The 23,759-nt window shown below is 42.3% G+C and overlaps 1 protein-coding gene across 5 annotated transcripts in view; it reads right to left on the bottom strand.

Moving 5' to 3' along the window:
* Window positions 1–2,184: 2,184 nt before the first annotated feature.
* LOC112453750 (MAGUK p55 subfamily member 5) overlaps window positions 2,185–23,759 on the bottom strand; it is a 65,809-nt gene continuing 44,234 nt past the window's right edge. For 3 of the 5 annotated variants that reach the window (XM_025014660.1, XM_025014659.1, XM_025014661.1), the window contains 10 exons: window positions 15,435–17,151; window positions 12,596–12,769; window positions 8,542–8,764; window positions 7,911–8,128; window positions 7,129–7,456; window positions 6,770–6,978; window positions 6,061–6,260; window positions 5,800–5,972; window positions 5,415–5,579; window positions 2,185–5,315 (listed from right to left, as the gene is read on the bottom strand). In XM_025014660.1, the coding sequence (XP_024870428.1) occupies window positions 4,825–5,315; window positions 5,415–5,579; window positions 5,800–5,972; window positions 6,061–6,260; window positions 6,770–6,978; window positions 7,129–7,456; window positions 7,911–8,128; window positions 8,542–8,764; window positions 12,596–12,769; window positions 15,435–17,151 (3,898 nt within the window). In that variant the 3' untranslated portion in view covers window positions 2,185–4,824. Of the gene's footprint in view, window positions 5,316–5,414; window positions 5,580–5,799; window positions 5,973–6,060; window positions 6,261–6,769; window positions 6,979–7,128; window positions 7,457–7,910; window positions 8,129–8,541; window positions 8,765–12,595; window positions 12,770–14,294; window positions 17,152–23,759 lie in introns of all 5 variants that reach the window. The other 2 variants (XM_025014663.1, XM_025014658.1) reach the window with 2 other exon arrangements.

Raw genomic sequence — 23,759 nt, forward strand, 5'->3', positions numbered from 1 at the left:
AAACGTGCAACTAGTAATCATGGATACCACGACGGAATTTAGCGACTCGGGATTACGTTCAAGATTACGTAAATTCCGTTCGAAATTGCAGCGTACGCGACGCGTCCTAGTCGCGAACGCGTGGACAGAGCGCAACCTTCGTATTTGGAGCAAAGCGATTCGCGTAATAAGTATAGCGATTACGTATATCGGACGCCGAAGTGACGACGTGAGATTGTGAGATCAATGAACAGAGAGGACCGGACACGGTCGCTTCTCGGCGACCGCGGCCGCGGGGAATCTAGCAAATTCTACGGAAATAAAATAATGCGGCGTTCAAGGGCGCTGCGCGATCAGGATTACAGAGAGAGAGATGCCGGAGCGGCGATCAATCCCAGCGAACATGCGAGAGCGCCCGCCGTCCACCGGGGGTGGCACCCTTCGTCCGCCTTTCGGCGGCGGTGGCGACGACGGCGACGGCGGCTCCGCTAAACCCGGGGGGGGGGGTGGGGGAATTGTGTGCAATACTCACGATTTCAGCCTCATCAGCCACGTTGATACGGCGCACATTTTTTCCGCGTCATCCCGCTCGATTTGGGTCGCGGGTCGCGGCTCGAGGAGGTTCCGGTACTCGCAGCCGGCGTACTCGAGAAGAACGACGACGACGACGGCGACGACGACGGCGGCGGCGACGGCGGCAGCGACGTCGACGGCAGCGGCGGCGGCCGCGCCGGATGCGGAAGGTCGAACAGACAGAAAGTTGGAGGCGACGAGTTACTCGAGTAAATTATTTTCCTTATTCTCGCTGGGAACGAGCTGCGACGACGGCGACGGCGGGCGTCGAGAGAGACGCGAAGGCCCTGCCGAAAGCGAAGGCGACTCACCTCGTACTCTCCTGCGGGCCGAGCTATTTTCAGCATCGATCCGTTTCCATCGGAGAAGAAACATGCGCGCGGCCCGCAGCCGCGCCACCCACCACCCCCGGCGATGACAGCGACGGCGGCGGCGACGCCGGCGACGGCGGCGGACGGCCGTCCCCGAAGAACCGACGGCGTTTGCCAAAGCGACGGAACCGCGGCCGACACAACGTCCAAAGGGCGAAGGGTGACAACTGGAGGATCGCGATACCTAGAACCCGATATTAGTACCAAGGGATATCGGGAAACGAAGAACGGGAATCACATATGACCTATCTCTCTTTAATTAAGGGATTATTTCGTAAAAATAGGACACCGATTTCACGCGGATTTAAGGTTCATATCGATTAGAGTATAATTAGCTCTCTGATATTCTAGTTCTTATATCATGGATTGTGCGAATCGGGGTGGTCTAATAATAAATGTGGTACATATCGTTATAGGTGTCGGAAACGTTCCTATACGGCAAGAGGATATCGATAACGGAAAATATCACTCCGCGTTACCGTGACGTCGACGACATTGCCAGCTGCAGAAACTATACACTCTAAATTCAAGTGTTATATTTTAACTAAAGCTCTCTTTACACATTTCTTGTTTTAAATTACGTCACTTAACGCGATTGAACGTATTAACTTTTAATTTAATACGATTAAAAGAGCATGTAAAAAGAGCTTCAGTCAAATGTGTCGTCTTTAGACGTTTGTGTGTATAAAAACGACACCCTTGGATTTGCGGAGTATCCGCGCTCGTATGCGATCCCTTATCGCATCCCTTATTAGCAAAATTGCATGCGTTTCGCATTACAAAATGCGTCCGCAGAACTCAACGATTTGCGTCTTATTTTAAAACATTGCGACAAATTTCTCATCAAGCAAAATTATGAACGATAATAATATCGCGACAATGACACATTACCCTTTTTTTTTAAATAAAATCCAATTGTACTAATCGGAGAAGAATTTAAACTAAATTAAAGAAAAAGACGGGAATGTTAGGCTTGGTGCGAAAGTATCACGAGAGAATACTTCGTCATCGATGGTCAAATATCTTTTTTTTTTTACGAACAGAAGAGATTAACATGAATAGAGATGGTAATGTTTAACAATGGAAACTATATTATCTTCTACAACCAAGACTCTCTCTCTCTTTCGGGACATATATTCGAGGTTTGGTAATCTTGCGTGGCTCTCGCAATACACGTGGTCATGTATATACGATGTATATATATACATTTGTATATATTTCTTCTTCATACATATATTTCTCCTCTTTGAAATTGTATAATTTATTTTACACGTGGAATCAATATAATTAATAATAATATGAATAATAATAATAACAATAATTATAAGAATAATAATGTACATACTTTCACCGTTGTTGTTCACATAATCATGACGATAATCAGAATCATGCGTGTAATGATCATAATTATGACGATAATTAGTAGCAGGTCTGCCAAGTGAGGAACTGCCGTCGAAAAATTTGATTCGCTTTGATTTGATACAAATATGCATCCGGGTTGATTTAAGACACGACATAGCGGATTTATGTCGTCCATTTATTTATTACGCAGAGGGTCACACACGTTAACAACTGTCTGCCACGATGCCCATGATCACTCGACAAAACAGCACATGCAATAACAATGATAATAATAATTCGGGTAATAATAATTAGAAAAATAATAATGATGAATTCGAATAACTATCCTTCCCCTCTTCGATCTCCCCTTTCTCTTGCTTTCTCTCTCTTCCTCTCGTTTTCTCTCTCTATACACAAGTGCACAATTATTTACATAATCAATATAATGACAAAGTCTAAGGTGCCTCTTGAGCGCATTTTAAAACTTGGATTCGTCTGGAAATATAACATCCAGAATCATTTGGCACATCTCAGTTTTCTTGCGTCCTTTCGCATGCGGTCTGATACTTGGCACGATATTGAACCGTCATGCATCGATTGGCTCTTAGAAGATCGATTTTAAATAGCTAAAAATTGAGATAACGATTTTTTATTTTTCACCGAAGACACATCCCTCTACGTCGCGCGTTCACTTTTACAACTTGTTTCACATTGAATTTAGTGTACCTATCTTTTTTTTTCTCGCTGGATCGACTAACATTACGGCTGATCTAATCACGACACAGTAGCCCACAATCTCTATACGAACTGACGACACATCATTACCGAGTTTACCGGAGCTCTTTAGAGTCATCGAAGAAAAGAAAAGAAAAGACAAATACAGAAATGTTATCTTTCGATACACAATTATTGCTGACGCAAGAATACCTGTAAGACACACACCGCGCACTTGCATTTATCGAATAATTTCCAACTAAAAACCACAATGATCTCTTTTTCTCGCTCTCGCTCTCTCTAATACACATTTTTTTCTTTCTATTTCGCATCGATCCCTATTTCGTAGCGATACAATGATACACAGATAAACACCGTTTATTCTATTCGATCGCGTCGCGTAATAATCGCTCCCTGTAAAAAAACACTCAGGAGAAACAATCGTTTTATGCGAAATTTCCAAAAGCTTGTATACCGCAGTCGAGCCTAAGTCTATTGCGTTTAACGAGTTCTACGAGTTCGAAACACGAGTTTCTGCTCTCTAAACAAACATTGTCTAGGGCGAACGGTAAAACGTTAGCGAGTTTCGCCTTCTTCGAGATCGCAGACGTTTCCTCTTGCGTTCGAGAAAACGCTCTGTGTATCGTTATGTTTGTGGGATCGTCGTTTTTGAAATTCCTTTTTTGTTCCTTTATAACAGCTTCCGCCTGGTTAGAATAGCGGAATTGCCAAAAATTTCTAACTCAAGTTTCACGTGAAAAAAACAACAATGCGACTCTCTATGATCGTACGCGAAAGTTCGATATATGTCGCGTGATGTATGATTGATTCGCGATAACGTAAAGTAAAATTAATTATAATGCACAGATTTCGTAATGTAACATCCGCACGTGCTACGCTGAGTCTTTTAAAAAATTTGGATCGAAGCTCCGGTTTCCACTTATCAAAATTTATCAAAACGTATTGTGCACGGATCATAGAAAATTACATGATATTTTCACGAGTCCCTCCCCTAAGTTAGAAATTTTTCACTTTTAGGAAACATCAGGTCAGGTACATTTCCTCACGTACAACGGGCTAATATGTAGAAAGAGCAAAACGCTCGGCAGATGTGCTTTGGCGCACCGAGATGATACTTTTTGTATACTCGCGCATCTATATAATAATGTTAATCGCATGTCAGTCATGAGAATATAACCGTAAATACCTCGAACTCGACGTACAAACGTATTTCAGTCGAGATTACTTGCCAAAGTAATCTCACTAAAGTAATGAGACACGAAAAGTAGGCTAAACTGCAGCAACTCTGTTGGAAATTTAAGCGTAACTTAAATTTAAATTTTTTGGCCGATTATCGTCCGCTATTTGATTATATATTCACTCAAATTCGAAACATCGTTGATGCAACCGAGCCTCGTCCGTCTCATCACGGTGATATATCCCAGACAGCCAGGTCTGTCAAAAGCAGATCTTGTAAAGTATCTGCTACAAAGTTTGTCGGCAGAAAGACTACAGATTTGATGCCTGTTCTGATATATCACATAATGTTGACAGAACGCCAACAGAAGTATAACAGAATCAGACAGCAGATTGGGGTGGCAGAAATTATCCTGCAGATCCTGCTAGAACTGTTGATTGGCTCTGCGCGATTTCTGCTGCCTATCTGCTCACATTGCCTGTCGGTAGGCTCTTCTCTTTTTTTCCCTTCGAAGATTGCTTCCGTCGATTCTCCATCATTTTCATGGCACCAAAGTACAACACTACGCGGAAGACTCTGTCAGGGTAGTACTTGCGATACAATAACCGGGGAAGATTTAAGATTTGTCTTGGGTTCAGTAACAGGCAGTTACTGCACCCAAGACGCAGGCACCCACTGCGGTTCCCTCTCGAGGGAATTTATTTCGGTGAGGAGCTGATTGTATGCCCGATCCGTGTCGTTGTTGAGGATAAGCATGTCGAACAGATGACCATACTTATCCTCCATTTCACGGGCTTTTTCAATTATGTCCTTCAGCTCCTCTTCCTTGAAGCTCTCGTTGTTCTTGATCCTCTTCTGCCTCAGCTTCTCGAGGCTCGGAGGCGCGATGAATACAACGTACGGCTTCAAGTCCGAATTCCGCAGGATCTTGAGGCTCTGAGGATGCAAGTTTAAGACACAGATTTTCCCGGAATTAACCACTGTCCTGATGGCCTCCACGGACGTGCCGTAATACGCTTTTTCGTACTCGCCGTGCTCGACGAACTTCCGACAGAGAATATCAGACTCGAACTGAGCACGAGAAATAAAGTGATAGTCTTGTCCATCGACCTCGGAATCCTTTTTCGGACGACTTGTATCTGAAAAATAGGATACATTCATTTAGCTTAAACTGTTTCTCTTTATTAAAAAATGATGAAACAGTAAAAATACACGGTAGACTGATAAAGAACACTTACGAGGAATCGCTGCGGCAAAACGTTCGCTGTCCTGCATCAATCTCTGCCTGAGTTCGTGTCGTCCAATGTTAGGTGGTCCGATGAGTACAATTGGCCTCTTGTGATTTGCACGAGGATAGTATAAGGCGACTTCCTCGTACGTCAGCACTTCCTCGCTGTCGTAATCTGCAAGAAAACGTTACGTTTAAGAATAGGCTCTAGCAATTTGTAATTGACATTAATGACCGTTTTCACCAACGTCGTTTAACTTTAACCTTAGTTTAACTCACTCTTTGTCTCTTTCTAGTCCCCTTAGAAAGAGACAAGGAGTGAGTTAAACTAAGGTTAAAGTTAAACGATATTGAATGAAAACGGGCATTAGTCAGTCAGTTTAGGCTTTACATACCGTCTATGGCAGTTGTCGCGTAAAGTGGATACCCATCGTCATTGAAGTTTGCGCCGAACTTGTTTCGTTTTTTCTTCTTTGGATTTTTTCTCGCACACAATAGTGTGCTAGACTTTTTCGAGCCTCGCACCGTCGACTTGTCGCCGGCTATCGTCTGTTTCATGGATTCTCGCCTGCAGATAAAACGGAAATGTATAATGCATTTTGATCGAGATGCGATGATCAGATACTCGCTATATTCCTCGATTATAGTGAACTCACTGATGTTGAAACGCTCTACTGGGTATCAGACCAGCTAGTGTCTGGTCCTCTTCGCCTTCTCGATATGCTTGCCACCAGTTAGGATCCTCTTGGGAAATTACGTGAAGTACATCGCCCTTTTGAAAACTCACGCCCAATTCTCTGCACGGTATGTACGGGTCTTCTTCAGGATCGTAATCGAAATGCGCTCGTATATGTATCTAGATGGGAATGGTAAAAGCTTTATGATTACAAATGTTACGTTATACCTGCGTTATACCCGCGCAATAAAGCCGGAACAGCTGTTTTCTATTAGTGTCGATCTATAGACAAATTCCGTAGGTTGCGAGTATCAATGTCGCGTCGTTAAGGTAAAAGAACAAATGTCATAACGCTTACATGTATGTATGTGACATTCGCTTTTGTACGTTCACGTGCGTTAGCTCAGCCAATGCAGGTGCGCTGAACAAACTTTAATTAAGCGGACGACAGAATGACTTAAATGTAATGAATGATATTGATTTTCCCGAACTACAGACATTGAAATCATAAAAATGTCAGTTGTATCTTGGAAGTTATGTCTTCTGTCTGACATTTGTCCTTCCACTTCCAACGGCATCGCCGTATAATATTGGTTGTTCTAGTTTCAAGATCCACGGATACGGCGGTCCACATTTCTAATACAAGGATGTGCTAAATATATCAAGGTATGTGCTGTATATGGCGATACCTGTGTCGTGTCTTCTCTCCTTAAATTATTTCTGTGGTTCGTCGGAGCCGGAAGTACCAAGAACGTGAGACTACCCTGCATGCCAGCGAGAATGTCGCAGACCTCATTGACGTTCTTGCCGCGCATTTCTACTCCGTTTACTTCGAGAACCTCGTCGCCCTCGTGCAGGAGTCCTGACTTATCCGCCGCACCACCGCGAACGACACGTCCTTAAAAGACAGATTAATTTTAGCGTTATATTTCTTGAAATTGAACGATCAAGTCACACGATAAATATGCAGTAAACCGTCTGGTAAAATTTTTAGCAGAGATAAAAGATACAATAATTGAATGTAACAATTGCAACAATGTATGATTACCTATGATCACCGCATCCCCTTCGTTTCTGACAGTAGCACCCAGAGGTTCGTTGGTTTTCTCAATTCGGATGATTTTAATGTTATCTTCCACTCGGGAATCTTTCCAACTGGACGTCGGGCTGGGCGGGCCGCTGGGTGGCGAGGACGACGGGCTCTGCTTTCTTTTTAAGCCTTCCACGTATGAGAGGATAGAGTCGTGCGCTAGAAGCAGAGCTTCCATGTCGTAACTTGTTAAAATACTCGTTAACTCCTCTATGGCTATTGTTTCTGCTCCGCCGACACCTGTTGCGGTCGACGACGATTGCCATTTTTCAAGGATATCCACGCACTGGAACATCACGCCAAGACATCAGAATTATGATATATGTAAATTGAGGCAAATAAATAATAACAATGTATTTAATACGTAAGCACTTCGCGAGATATGTTAAACAAGTGATTTAAAAAATGGTATCATGGATATAGTTTTTGTGAGCCATACATTCTGTGCTTGTTGAAACTCATTCGAACGAGGTATCTGTAATTTAATTAAACGTTGCATAAAAATGACAAAAAATCAGCACCGATATCAAAATATTTGAGGGAAAAATTAATGAGCTCTTCCATTATTTTAATTAAATTAAATATACAAAATCATACACCATCTAGCTTCACGACTGGAAAAAATCTTTTAATTAAATAATAACAAAAAATTCATAGAGTGATAGCGCAAGCACGCACGTATGAATATAATATTACAGACCCCCTCTTTTTTTATATAAATTAATATTAATTTTACGTACGTCTCGCGCTAAACTCGAAGCGTCTTCGGCATGATGTTTAAAAATCTTGCTCGTCCTCAGTTGATTATGAAAAATGTGACGAATCACCAAAGCGGACACAACAGAATTCCGCACCAAAAGTGTCCGGAGTGCCTCGAACTCGGCTTCAACAGCTGAACCCGAAATATCGGGAGCATTGAGCTGCAGACTCTCCAGCGCAGCAACAATCTCGCCGTACGCTGAAATATAAAAGGTATACTTGTTAGAAACTTCCTCGCGGAATCCCGTGCCGCGGCACCCGCTGTTTATTTACGCTACGCAAGCAGGTTGTAAGGGAAGGGCGAGGAATATACTATATTTAGTAGCATCCAAGTTTCAGCAATTACTTTCAGAATTCTTTAAATACTCTCACGGTCGTAAGTTCGCGAAATTAGAAAAAGCCATTTAATGCAAACGAGACCCAATAGATGCTAAAATTCCCTTAAAACGAGGAAACGTAATACGAAATTGAAAAAGCTTAAATGTTAACGTAAAAATAAAGTGAAAATTGCGCTGTATTAAGTTTTTTCAACCGAGTTTTTCTTTCTTTCTTTTTTATTTATTTATTTAAAGAGACCTGCGAGAATGTGTTTGGAAAAGAGAAATTGCTTACTGGGAGGCCTGGGGGACTTCTCCACTTCTTGGACTGCATTAGAAATGGCGTGCGTGACTCGACTGACGCCGGTGGTCACCTCGTCCTGTGCGTAAGCGAGATTTTCTTGGCCACTAAGGCTCGTCGCGTGGCTCTCCAAAGCTTGAAGCTTTTTAGAGCCACGGAGAGAACGACTGAGCATTTCCTGCCTCTCCTCCTCATCCTTACGTTTTCGTAACTGCTCCTGTAAGTGCAACATAACTGGTAAGCTATCCATTTCTTTTTACGAGACATAAAAATGTTCATAGAAATTCATATCTCACGGTAGAACAGAATTCTTCGCGTGTATTTTGAAGATCGTTCAAGATGTCGAAATTCTATTCGACGGTCTAAATATATAACACATTTCAATATATAACACATTTCTTCACAAAATATATCACATATTTTTCAAAAGATTAAATACATCTCTACTTAAATGTATCTTAGATGCAGTAGTAAATACAAATGAAAAAAGATACAAAAAGAGCTACGAAAGGAAAATTTTTATCGGATTAAATTTAGCGTGTTTCTTTTTTATAATCTACGTAATATTATCTACAGTTTACAGTATATATTATAAGAAATAATATTCAACAAATTTCAAAGAGATAAATATTTCAGTGTAAAATTGGTTACTTCGTCTTACTTAAAGCAATCTTACCTTATTGAGAGTTGTTGCAACAATTATGCTGATTATGCAAGAGACTGCGAAATAATTGCTGTACATGCAGTTGTATGTAACGAGTATCGCTAATACATACGGTTCGCTGCAAAATTTATAGGCCACTCAATGCGGTTGCAGCTCGCGCAAAATAAGGAGTTCTTGAATAATATCAAAGCTCAAGGATCAATTGAATCTCTTTGCGAACGTATACTTGATACAATTATTTCGAGGTGGTTTATATTCAAAGGGGAACAAGGAGTATTTAACGTCAACTAAATCCGCTAATACATATCGATATACGTATCATATATTCTATATTACGGAGCTACAAATAACGTTTGCTTATATAAGTCGTGTTTTTAATCTACAGAATTTTAAAGAAATTTATTTTATAATAAAAATAATAAAAATAATTATTTTCAGCAAAATCTGTCTCGATGAGAAAACCTCGGATTACTCCACACAAATCTCACGACTCAATATCTTTATAAAACCGAATAACAGAATCTCTATTGTTTTTTAAGAATTATATAATCGTATTAAATGAATGTATTAATTAAACAGACAAAATAAAATAAGATCTTACGGCCCAATTAATTTCAAGCAAACTCTTTATAGACTAAAAGATTTTATAAATCACGAGAGTGGTTCCCAAGTCTTTAAGAATTTGTAGCTGAATATTCACGTGTAGTAGAAAATTCTATATTTTATTACAAATTTATTTTTGATATGTACAACGATATATGTGTATATGTAACCAAGTCTGATTTGTAATATATGTATTTTTATCTTCTTGATGAATCAGTGACATTTACTCAAGTTGCACCAATTAGTCATACTATCAACCGTGTTATTCCGCGATTCGTGATCTACGCCCACCGGTATCGGCTGATAAAGCGGTCAGCCGGTTGCGTTTTACCGTCGTAAAATTGCGATGCGATAAAGAATGTTTATCTGCAATGCCGCGGCAGCCGGCGGCGAAAGATACGACTCGTAATTTTCATTTACAATAACGAGCACCACGTTTTGCCGCGCGATGCTACGCACAAGGATAGAAAATATCTTAGTGAAGCCCTGTTTACGGCGACAGTAGACGTAGGGTTTCCCGTGGAACCCGAGCTTGCACTCCCCGCGCGCAACGCTTAGACATCACCAACGGCTAACGTGGAGCACGTTAGAAGTGTCGTGTGTATGTGTCGACGTTAATGAATAAAACTGATCATGACAATAAAATGGATTCCGGGAAAAAAACCAGTGTTTTCAGTCGCTTATATAAGCTTGGACGATCTCTGAGCGACGGCGGTATACCGACAATCTGTTCCAACACGTGGATTTCATCTTGATAAGAATTAAATTATGGAACTTCGTAGGTAGAATAATAAATAAAATTGAATTGAGGAAGGAAACTGTAATGCCTTATATTATACATGGACTCGCAATTAATAAGGATTCTTATCAAATAGCAGCATACGGTAATCGAAATATCAAAATGTAAATTGAAAAGAAATGTAAAATATAGATCGGGCGTTCGACACATTGCGGCTAATAAGTTTAATAAAAACGGGAAAGTAAAAAAAAAGATGTATGTGTTGAATTTGGGACACACCTGCTGCGGTATATATCTCGAGATATTAGAGCAGCGAACCGAATTGAAAGTCTGAAATGGATTCCCCCGTCTGCTTGAGGCAGATCAAGAAACTGAGGTCAGAGAAGAGGGAACCGTACAATAAAAAAAAAAAGAAGAAGAAGAAGAAGACGGAACAGAAAGAGAGAGCTGAATGCAGAAGGCCTGCGAGTCACCCTACGTCTACACCCTATCGAAAACTTCGTAACGCTACACTTCAGCTTGTAATCTTAGACTATTGCGGGGGTTCTTTACATTCCAGACCACACTTGACTTAAGGCAGGTAAGAGCGTGGCGTGAGGATTCCATAAGATAAACACACTCACGCGGCCCCGGCGACGACGCCAGTCACGCAAGGGGGTTCTGGCATTTCTCACACTTACAGATACCGAGATTGTATGAATTTCAAGCGCGCCGCACTCGATCCACGAGCATATCCAGATCTCATCCACGATTTTTCACGATGGGTTTTCTCCCGATTTTTAACAGCTCGACGACGACGACGAGGTTCCACAGGAGCGAGAAATTATTCGGGCGAGATGGGGTCGAATGGAGCTTCACGTTACGTACTTTAATCTCGAAAAGGCGATTTTTTTTCCGCCGCGAGTCGTGACTTTTATCAACAGGCAAACCGACGTTTCAGTGCCACGTGTGTTTCATGAACGCGCATTGAGCATAAAGAGGATTAAAAATTTTCCTCGTTGATCGACGCTCGTTTAATAATTTTCAAACGATCGTTACCGCGCGTCCCGTTAATGTGTGCCTAATTAATTTCAGCTCGTGCAAGGTCACGTCGCGACTCATTTATCAATCGAACCTCGAGTGCCTCTGGATGCGGGGAATTCGGAAACTGTGCCAGCGTCGCGCGCGGCGAAGAGTGCTCCGATAATAACCATTGTCATCGGCTCGCAATTTCCTGCGCAAGCGGTCACGTGAGTAGCAAGTTGTACGTCCTCTTAAATAACGATCTGTCATTTACTGCCTTCGCATCGTTACGTAACCCGATCTACCCAGTAGTCGCGCGCGTTATTCTCACAGTTAAAAGCTTCCCGCAAAATGCTTATGCTTTTCCCGAAACGTGCCCATTAACGACTTAATCCGATCGCAGGGCAAAATCGTAAATTCCGACAAAAGCAAGAAGCGCAGTTTTATCGTCGTGACGAAACGCCGTTCCGACGCAAGTCTCGTGCGCCAGTTTACGAGCCAGACCGGCGATATTACGCGGTCAACCCTTCTTCAATATGCAAATATCTTGTCTCGCGCAAAGCTCCCTTTTTACGAGAATGTTTATTACGTCGAGCTAAACCGACGCGTTTCGCGGCAATTATCACGGTTGGACATAATTTGCGTAACGGCGAAATCAAATTTGTTCTCCTGGCAGATGCGGCTTCAGTATTAATAATGACAGAAAAAAAAAGCGAAGCGCCTTGCAGCACTTATAGTTTTGCTTGCAGTTTTTAGGCAACTTGCGTATTTGCGAATGCTCGATTACGTCGGGCTGGTTCTCCCAACGGACGTGACTTCGAGTTTAACAATGACATTTCGAACGTGTATTAGGTACACATTTAGCTTGTTTTTTCTTTTCCATACGTTCGATACTTACATTCCTTCACGTCCTCCGAAATTCGACGCAGGATTGGTGACGATCCGCGCTTCTCGAATGCTTATCATGCGTGCTTACGTGACTCGACACAATGCGAGTGCGAGAAAGAGTGTGTGTGTGCCGATATATCCTCATCTCTTACCTGATATTTCCTGATAGAATGAAGCTGCTGTTGCGTCGGCTCGGCGTTGGCGTTATCACTCGTCTCGACATTATTGTTCTGCGTGGCGAGGCGCAGATTATCTTTCGGCGGTCTGGCAGGTGCCCTCTTCTGATCGCGAGGCGGGATGGCAGGCTTGACTCCATTGAGACCGGCCTAAAAATCCATTCCGAAACAGCTCGTATTAATGGTCCCACGTGCCTGACGCCGCGCAAAACTAATTTGCCAAATTTCCCAACTCTTTTTCATTTCACACTCCTTTCTTTTTTTTTATCGTTACTTTTCAGACGAACTATTCGTACACTTCAGTCGAAGATGTTCTTCGTAGAACCGCGATTTTGCACGCGGCATGCGGAAGGACGAGAGGGAAGATAAAGAGAAAAAGCTGACGCAATAGATAAGCGAAAGAAAGACAAGGGAGGGGAAAGCGAGATGCATACAGTAAAAAAAAGCATGTCGAAAGCAAGATTACGAAACAGAAGTAAAATGCCGAGTCTTGAATGATTCTGTGATTCATCGATAATCGTATATCGAAAATGATAACGTGGTTGATAACGATAACTATTTTTAGAGACGTCGAATTTATATTAACCTTTGTTTATTAAAAACGACAAGAGAATCCGTGTCATTTAGAATCTCTGACTATGATTATTTCCTTTGGTTATTTCGAGATATGTTAATTAAGGTATGTAATTTATGATTACGAACATGTTTCCCAATCATTAAGCGACGAGCGTTTTACTTCGTAAGTTTTGTTGCGCAGCTTGTGGCTACTTTATCATGCTGTTGACGATCTCATGTTAGATATTCCACATTCCTCTACGCATGCTCCTCATGTTGCGTCTTTAATCGAACGGCAGTCTTTGCACATTTTATCTTTACAGTAATAGTACAATGGGTCTTAATAAATGTTACACGAATTTAAAGATAATCAGATACATAAATTTGTGTCTTAAAGAATATTACACGAATTTTATGTCTTCATCTAATCAGCTAATTTAATCAAATGGGGTGACGCGTGACTCTGTACAATAGCGATCGGTCGATTCATGGTCGGCAGATCTCAGTTTGATCCTCTGTCATCCTGTATAAGTGGATCAAAAAAGTATTTGCACATCCAGTTTTCTTACAATAACTTCATTCCAAGGAATAATACATAATTACGAATTGTATCCATAAGTAATTTATTACATACAGTATATGTACCTAACAAGTTACTTATGAGCACAATTCGTAATTATGTATTATTCCTTGGAATAATATTGTAGTTATTGTAAGAAAACTGGGTGTGCAAATACTTTTTTAATCCACTGTACATGCCTCGGTTTATAAAAGAGTTTTTAATTAATAGTGCGCTTCCTAGATTAGCAGCGAGTCTGGAAGTATCGAAAAAATTGTAAGCGCGACTGTAACAGTTCCCACGGTCACAACACTGCCGTGCAGAAGGCAAGGAGAAACTACTGCTCTATGGTCTTCGACGGTATCTCCTTCATATAGACAGATCACGACCCTTAGCATCGAGGAATACGACTAGAATGATGAATTTAATCAAGTAATTCAAGAGGCAATCAAACGCGAAGTTACTTTGCAGGGCGTGCAAATTTCCAAAGTGCAAGGACGCCGTTCGAATTATTCGACGGGCGAAAGTTTCTAAACTCAGGCGAAGTCCATTGTAGTTTACCTGCTGTTCGAGAGCGTCGACGTGCGACTTGAGCGAACAATTCTTCAAAGTGTGCATCGGTGATTTTGGTGCGCTCTGCTTCGTACGTTCGTCAGGAAGTCCGTCATGTAAGACTACCGGATGATCAACCTTATCCCCCCCATTGGTGGGTCGTGAGAACGTGATTTCCGGCATCGAGACAAAGTTAGGGAATGAAGAGGATCTCTTTTTAATTACCGAGTGGCAACCAACTGTTAAATTTGAAAGGTCAGACGCGCTTCTCCAACTAACGCGAAATTTCACGCCATTGTTGGATAGCATAGACGGAACGTCCAACAACTTGGAACATTCGTACTCGAAAGACAGCCTCGAATTCTTTTCATTCTGCGTCTTCGGGGAATCGTCAAGACAGTGAGGGCTGTCACGTTCCTTTTCTTGTGGACAAAAATTATCAGAAAAACGCGTATTATTGGATAAACGCCCAACACGCTTCCTTATGGAAGAAAACTCGCGCAAGAAATTCCGAGAATTCTGATTCGTCTCTTGAATAAAGGATAATTGATCGGAGATGTTTGCGGGATGGTCCGCGACTTTGAAAAACGCGATACCTTCCTTGGGCAACAAATTAATCTCATTCGAACAATCGGAGAAGATAACCTCCTCGGTTTCATTCCCGAAATCAAGAAGTTTTTCTTGACAAGAGCTCACGACTTTGTCCTGGAAACCGGAGAGCGACCGGCGATTCAAGCACATAGAATCGCCGGTCGCTTTTGGAAAAGAGGAAGAGGTCATGTTATTAGTTTCAGCTTCCCCGCGGAAGGAGTTCTGGCAATTTTTAGGAAACTCCTCTCCAAGAACGGAGGATAACGGACGTTCTCTGCTTTCCAAGAAACTTCGACGCGAGGAATCGTCCTCGAAACAAGGGTTCTCAACTCCTCGATCCCGGAAGAGCTTCCCATCTCGTTCGTCAAACGAGTTCCGCGTTCGCGAGAACTCGTTAAAATTTTCCGTCTTCATGACAAACGATCGCAAGACAGGATCACCGGAGTGAGAATATGTCGGTGCGTTAAGCGTGCGGTAAGCGTTAAGCGAAATGCCATGCTCGTGGTGCAGGATAGATTGTAAGCTGTCGCATATCAAGCTCTTGACTCTGGACCTTACCTTCTTCAAGCTGTGCTTACGGTCTACCGTGCGCGCGACCACGGTCTCTTTAGCGCTACCGTCGGCACTAGACAGCGTCGTGAAGCTATTATCGTTCGGGGAGAGGCGAGGGGAGGCTACGAGCGTGGTCGTCGTAGTCGTCATGGTCATCGTCGTCGTTGTCGTAGCGCACGAACTCTCCTCGTTAGCGACGCCCGGGCGATCGCGCTTCGGTTCGAGGGTGTTGTGCTTGCTGTTGCCGGGGGTCTTATTCGGCGGCGGGTATATCGGGTGGCACTTGGTGACCGGCACGAAATCCGGCGGACAATCGACGGCCACCTCGCGGTAAGGCTTTCTGCCCACCACGAGGAAGCTGCGTTCCGCGTTATGCTCGAGATCGCCAGAGGCCTCGCTCCTCAGGGTGGAATAACCGCTGGAGATCTGCTGATGCCGCTTCTTCTTCGGCCGCTGCCGGGACGAGGAGGACGAGGAGGAGAGATTGCTCAACTCGATGCCGAGAAGGTCGTCGGTCGAGCCGGCCCGAATCAGTTCCTCGATATCGAGGCTGCGAGTTTTCGCCTTCAATTTGGCTCGCTCATCATTTGTACGACGTTTCGTCGGGCTTTTGCCGGACTTGCTCGCCGTCTCGGTCTGGGAAAGTTCCGTCTGCTGGTCCTTGACGCGGACAGGCGATACGTTATCCTGATCCTGCGGAGTCCTTGGAATCGGAGATTGTTCGTCTATCAGTCTGGTCAAGTCTGACATTTCGTCGGATCGCAATAGCCCCTGAAGATCCTGCAAGTCCGTCAGTCCGTAAGCCGGATTGTCAAAGGAAGTCGTGTCTCGGCTACGGCCGAAAAGCGGGGCTACCTTGATGTCGGGCATCACCGATCTACACGGAGAGCCGAGATCTATCCTTCGGACGTCGTAAGTCGGGGAGTCCTTGTGGTTTTTGCTATGCCTGAGCATCAGGCTGGTATCAAGGGGAGCGGTGCTGTCCGATCTACCCGACGAGCTCCTCGGACTCGCTGAATCGTCGCTGCACGTTTTCAGCATGGTGGGATAATCCTCCTTGGCAAAGGGGTAGTCGTCCTCGATATCGACGCTGGACTCCTTCTGCCCGCCCGCGTCCTCGTCAACGTTCGCGTACACCTCGAAAGCTTTAAAGGTACTCTTCAAGTCCGGCGAGCCGGTCGCAATCGGGCTATCGCGATAGTTGTCGAGCCCCAGGTTCTTCCTGGTGGCTTTCACTTTCTCCTCCTCGTCCTCGATATTTAGTTCGATCTTCAGCATGGATGGCTGAAGACCGTTGTGGACATTGATCGTCCTGGCCGTCGCGTCGGTGACGTCGTGCGCGCAATCGTTCGATTCGAGTCTAGCACGTCTAGCACGTCCGTCCGCGATGGTGCGCGTCTTAAGGGTCTCGTTTTTAAGGTTTAGGGAGAGGTCGAGGTCGCTAGCGCTACGGGGACGATGCTGTAGCTCGTTCCTATAATTGGAAGAGCAGTTTTTTACCTTGTTGGGATAGGCCTTTTGTAGAAGGGTGTCGGGCACATCAACAGGTAGCTCCCGATGATGGCCCAGGGCGCCAGGGGCCCACATCTCATCGGGCCCCAGTCCCTCCTGCGGCTTCTTCGCGTCGCGCGAGCTACTGTTGTTGTTCTCTTGCAACTGCAATTGCTGCTGCTGTTGCTGAGAGTGTATGTCCGTCACGCCACTACCGCTACGCCTTCGGGACCTAAAACAAGAGAGAAGATCCTGCGTTAATGTCACTATTTACGGATTATTAACGTGTACCATTCTTCAATTCCCGAGTGCTTTTCAGATTTCTCAATAGTACACTGTAATTTATGTAAAATTATAGAATCTACATAAGAATATATTTCAGACTAAATAATTAGAAATTCTTAGTAAAAGACAACGTTTTAAGATTATATCAAGCAAATATAAATAGTTTATATCTTACAATAAATAAAATAATAAATATATTTTTGAATATTTATAGATATTTTTATTATGTGTTTTCATAAGTAACTGTGTCAGATAATTAAAAGTGTAACATCTGATAAGTAGAAACTGAATGTTTGATCTTTGATCTTTAACGAGATAAACGTTCGATAGCATAATAAACAGACGAGTAACTGTAACTCTTTCTTTATAGGACGAAGGAAACTAAGTGAAGGATAACTAGTTAGTTGGTATATATTTCTTGCACGCAACCTGGGTGAGGTAAATTATCGGCTGTTACGAATACAAAATAGTATGTCGGGATACTATTATGCATTTACGGTTAATTAAATATCTTTAAGGCGTAAACTAACTTAATGTTGCCGTGACACACCTACGACAACGTATCATTAAGGGAGGTCATGCTCACAATAAAAAAAAAGTACGTACATGAGAAACGATAAAGTAACCTCATTTTGATAACCATTGTTGGCTGTTTTCTTTGCTATAAATAATAATAAAATAATCCCAGGCAACACAATGTCCAAAATCGTTTTTAAGACGTCGTATGTCCCGTTTTTAGTAACAGTGAAATAATAGAATAATAAAGTATTTGTGTAGTAATAACACTTTATTCCTCCTCCATGAAATAAATAAATAGCAATCAAATCATGTGGTCAATGTACAAAATTTTCTCAAAAGTCACTGAGACAAAATTGCAAAAAATTATAAAAATCTATTTTAAAAAATGTGCAATCTCTATTCCGCTGAAAGGGAAAGTGTCATTTATCTCAGCGACACCTCTTTTTCCCGTCTCTCTTTTTCTTTCCTTATCTGGAATATTTCTTCCTTCCATATTTTTAGATTTCGTAGAACGTGACTGTGCTCACATGGAAATAAATTCAGCCGCTATATATCACATGACTCTCGATAGTGCATGTTACATGATGTCTCAAACGAATGTAGAATCTCCTGGTCGTTCGGTCGTGCGAAAAGTCTCTGGGACATGCACACGGCAACAGACCGGAAAGAAACTTTCGATACGATAAATCCAAAATATATATGTATTACGGCTTGTCAGTCGCCGTTTTATCATGTTCGAGAAAGAGTTCGCGCGGGTAGTTATTTTTCGTTATAAAGTTGTTCTGGACTAAAGTAGCTTAACAGAGTCGCATGAAAAATCCTCGATAAATCTCGCAATCGCGGAATACTAAATTGTAATTTCTCTCATATTAATCAACGGTAAAAAAAGTTTTTATGGAAGTTGAAAAAATCTGCTGCAATAAACGTAACTGAAATATATACGGAATTCAGAAGATCGTCATATTTGAATGCAAACTCCAATTAATACTGTGGCTATATGTAGCTATATATTACAAGTTTGGATAGTAAATATAATAAAACGTGTTTAAATTTTTCCAAACTATTTACACTACATTATCAGTTGATTAAATAACATTTCTTTGATTATAAAGAGCTCATCTAGGTATTGTAAAATTTAGATATCCGGGAAATCTGATAGAAAGGCAATACACTTCTCGATTTATTGACTCGCGATTTTTATTTATGCGAACTATCTAAAATGTCAATGCGCATATTCTCCAATAAATTTAATATACGAGTGCATAGATAAAAATATATCGACAATGGCAGAACAGCTATATCTGGTCATGTATGATTTTTAAAAAATAAAAAATAAAAATTTATGTGCCGTAATCCTGTATACATTTGCTTTACAATAATATTTGATTTTGAATATTAAAGTGTTGCGTAAAGGGATGACGGCCCATCGGGAGCTCTCTACGTCAAGTCCAAATTCATCGAAAAATCGACAATTTTTTCTAACTCGATGACGCTGTTAAACGTCCAGCACAATAATTTCCACTTACGCGTGTGCGTTTCTGTTTTGCATTATAACGCAAGATATCGGAAATTAGATTTACGCGACAAAGACCGTCCGCCTATATAGGACCAATAGGCCTTTTCGCAGATCTGATTACATTGTAGGGCGTGGAGCATTCAACACAAGAACGCCATTACACTCGTTTGGTCCTTACGCAAATACACGTGGAGGGTTCATAGAGCGAACGATAAAGAAGGAAACAATGGAAATCGTGAACAAAGGCGATAGGAAATACGGTACCGCGATTCAATATACGCTTGAGTATAAACGGAGACGCCCTGCGTTTTCGGTGGCATCTTTGTGCAACGCGTTTAACGAGATCTTTAGAATTCTTGCTATCTAAATAGATAACACAAACGTCGCGTTTTTCTGCAATTAACAAACATCTCTGCCTATTTCCGTAGCTTCACGTCTTCCATTTGGTGCAGTATATAAAAAAATGCAACTATTGCGGGTAAAAACTTTTGTAATTTCCAATTATATTTTTCATCAGATAATGATAAAAGACGAAACGCTTTTCCAGATTTTATGTCTGTATAAAAATTATGTTCTGGCAGTGCGTACTTTCTAGATATATCCCTCTTCGCAGCACGCTTCAAAGTTTATAGATGAAATTTTAATCTTAATCGTTAAATTTTAAAGAAGCTGTTTCTTCTTTCCCTCATCTCTTCCGCCCTTTCTCTTATAATACAATTACGAGAATTAAATAAGGCGGAGAGCGAGGACCAGCGATTTTGTCGAGGAAACACCGCTTATCCTCGACATAAGAAACGCCGCAAATCCGTACTTTCCAATAGTTAGCCGATCTTTAATGTGTGAGCGTGATTCGCGCCGCGTGCATCTGTTCCACGTGGAGCCCGTAAATGGAAAACGTGAGCAGGTCAGCGTGATCACCGTCTGCGAAACTACATCTAAGCTGGTCGATCTGTCGGGACTTTCAAGAGGGATCGCCTTTCTTAAAGGGCAGACCCGGTACATGAGAATGCGTTTCCAAGAAAACGGACACGGCGAGGTCAGGCCAGTCTCGAACGAGAAAACTTTCTGAAAGTTTGCGGGTGTCCCTTAATTCGAGCTGAGTGCATTCTTCCGCTCGGAGGATTGACAATCCGGTTGAGGGAATGGTACTTTTTCCTTTATTCACGACTAATAACAATCGGCACAAAGATCGTTGCGGTGCAGTTTCGCGCGCACGGCGAGTGCGGCGCGTCCCGTGCTACGCGCAACGCTAATCGCGCGAAGGGATCAAAAGCGATGAAAATGTTGCATTGCATTTATAGCAATTTGATATGATCGGCTATAAGGTAAATTGATGATAACGATAATAATCTAACTTGCAGCAGCGCGGGTGCTTTCATCCGTGAGTTAACTAAAAGCTAAATTGACTCATAAAAGCTATATTGCAGCATTACATCGATAATATCTATATGATGCAATTGAAAATAATAATATAGCCTTAATTAAATCTTTATAAAACGCGATGTACTTTTTCGCCGTTCATCCGAGAGCTTCCAAAATGAGACGTGTAATTCTCGCCAAGAAGATCTAATTTAAAAAGTTTTTTTCGTATTTTCTAAGTTTGTCGAATTAAATTTCGAATCTATTTAACTGTTTGTAATATTCTATAAAAAGATGTCCTTTAATTCTACATGAAATACTGCAGTTCTTTCAATCGAGAGCATTTTCCTTCGTTCTTCATATTTTTTCATGTAAAATAATGCAGAAATTAAATCGGAGACTACGTCGCTTCCCACGAGACAAGTCTCGTCGCATTTGTGACGGTGCCGCTAATTTGCGGTAATCGCGGCCGAAAAATTCGCGGCGCGCAAGATATACGAGTGAAAGTATCGCGTGTCCTGACGAAACGAAGACTCGCGAGAGGAATGCAAGTCTAATGACGATCGGCCTATACAAATCGTGACTCCTGCGAAAGGTCACTCTCGCTTTTTCAACCAATTTCTCCATTCATGTTTGCACTTTTACCACGCCGTCGTTTTCTCACCGACGCGACGCAACGCGCGGCGCGACGGCTGGCCCCAAGCGAAACCTAAGCTCGCACTTTTCAGCGTCGTCAGCAACGTCATTGCGCGGCGAGATCATTCAAGTTCGCGCACGAGTGCACGAGACGATCGTTACGAAGTTACGTAACAACGGCATACGGGAGGACAATGTCATTGATTACGTTATCGTGATTCGCCGGGATTCGGATGGGGTAGCGTTTTGCTCACGCGCCCTTGGTATAACGAATGGCAATCGATATTTCGAAGGAATTCGTCACTGTTCCTGAATTGTCTCAAACGCGAAAAACGCGCGGAGGACGGAGCCGGTAATTAAACGTCCGCGTCCGCGCGGCCTTTAAGGTCGCGAAAAGCCAGAAATATTGATTTCCACGCCCAATAGAGATCCAATTTATTTTTGTAACGACGCTTATCGATAATTACGGCCGCTCTCGTCGGACGACGTCGGCGTCTCGTCGCCGTTTACCGGCGCGGCGGCGCGGTGCGGAAATCAAGTTGCTGAATTACGGCGCGCGTAACTACCCGTGTTTAACGAAAAGAGATCGGGGCGTGCTCAAGGCCCGAACAATTATTCGCGTAATCGCGTGCGAAATCCGCGGTAGATTATGTAATGCGAGTTACGCCGGAATGAATACGTTGCGATGCTTTGCGTGACTTAAATTCCTACCAAGTGTTTTGCATTTTCGCACAAAAGTTTTGCGCGCGAGATACGAGACGGCGGAAGAGTTTTGACGCGGGAAAAACACCGGCGCGGCGCGCGTCTCTCGCCCCACGAAAATCCTATCAAGATACGTCATAAATCCCAAAGGGAAAAGGAATGATTCGTTCATTCCAGCTATGTTTGCGTTCGCGGTAGTTGTGGAAAAAGTGTAAATGGAAATGGAGAGAAAATGTAAGTGGAAAAGCGGTGTAGATCTATTGTTATATAAATTGCTGTATGAAAAGAATAAAACTCATTTCACGGATGCACCATTCGATTACGGCTTGCAGTTAACAGACAGATTAAAGCTAGTTAAAGCCTTAAGCTATCGCGCGCCAAGTAAATTAAACTGGTTTTTTATTCAGACTTATGTGCGCAGTTAATTCCAATATTCATACTTTTATTACACCATTGTGCCGAACGGTCCGTTTTTCATTGTCAGGGCTGCCTTAATCGAAATGCAAATTATTGTCTTCCACGTATTTTTTACGAATTGCACACATATATTTTATAACGATAAAAATAGAAAAGGTAGCTCCGTGAACGGCCCCGTGAAGATATTCGCTGCGTTTACGTTCGGAGTCCACTATATTCATTGTAACGTACAATTCCGTATATCCGTCCCTGGCTTAACGATATCTGTGAAGGCGGGCGGGCAGGTAGGTAAGCAGGGCTGCAGTCAGGAACGGAAACACGTGATCTCCCCTTGTTTCGAATTCCACGTGAGAATTCGCTTTTGATGTTCCCAGAGTCGAGCACAGATATTCCCTAGCGCGATTCTACAAAACTTGCCACGAAATATTTTATTTCACACACGTTTACGCATTATACGCACGTTCATCCCGAATTTTTTTGAGAGACACCGCATTTTACGCGCGCTCGAAATTTCGTTTTTTTACACAGAAAAAAAATAAATGTTAAATCAAGACTTATTTACTCGTATATAAGCAAGAATCTACAACCTTGAAATGAGACCTATAAATTGCGTTAAATGAAGCAAACTTGTTTGAATGAAAGTATTTATCTAGTTTAATCAAGAAAAAAATGTTGAAATTCTTATAAAATTATAGATTCGCTTATATACAAGTATAAATCTTGATTTAACATTTCTTTTTTTTCTGTGTAGTGCTTTGCGTGTCTCTCGTACTTATATCTGTTCTCTTGAATAAAGGAATTGACATAAAGATAAGAAGAGCCAGATTGAGTTGTACATATGACGCGATGAATCTTGAGCTTTAGAATCTGGCGCACCATCATCCGTTTCTAAGAAAGATTTGAGATAATTAATCATCAGTCGCCGAGCGACTTACATTACACTGTGAATGCGAATGTCGCTGTCACGAATACGGATCTTAAACCACTGCGATTTAGAGACGTTATATATTTTCAGATGTTAAGTAATTCCCCGAAAATAAAATGCGAAACCTTTGAAGTGCGCATTTACAAACGCGATTCCTGTATCTACGCACAAATTATTGTCACCCGATAGGCAATCATACGCTGGCATTTATGTCCCCCTAACTGTGGTAATAACGCATAATTATTATCGAGATCTTCCGACTGTACAAAGCAATAAGTGGCACTTGATAACAAGCAGTTTGCCATTAAATTATCAAGTAGCTATATCTCACGGGGGCTTAATTCGTTATATCTATACATCGCGTTAAAGCTCGCTCCCTGTGGAATACCTATCCACGTTAATCCGGCAATTCGCCTCGCTCTCTATTTCGTTCTCCCCTTCAACCCAGACATCTTTAATTAAGAGCTGCAAATACAAGTTT

This window comes from Temnothorax curvispinosus, unplaced genomic scaffold, assembly GCF_003070985.1.
Source record: "Temnothorax curvispinosus isolate PA1 unplaced genomic scaffold, ASM307098v1 QBEX01004669.1, whole genome shotgun sequence".
Lineage (NCBI taxonomy): Eukaryota > Metazoa > Arthropoda > Insecta > Hymenoptera > Formicidae > Temnothorax > Temnothorax curvispinosus.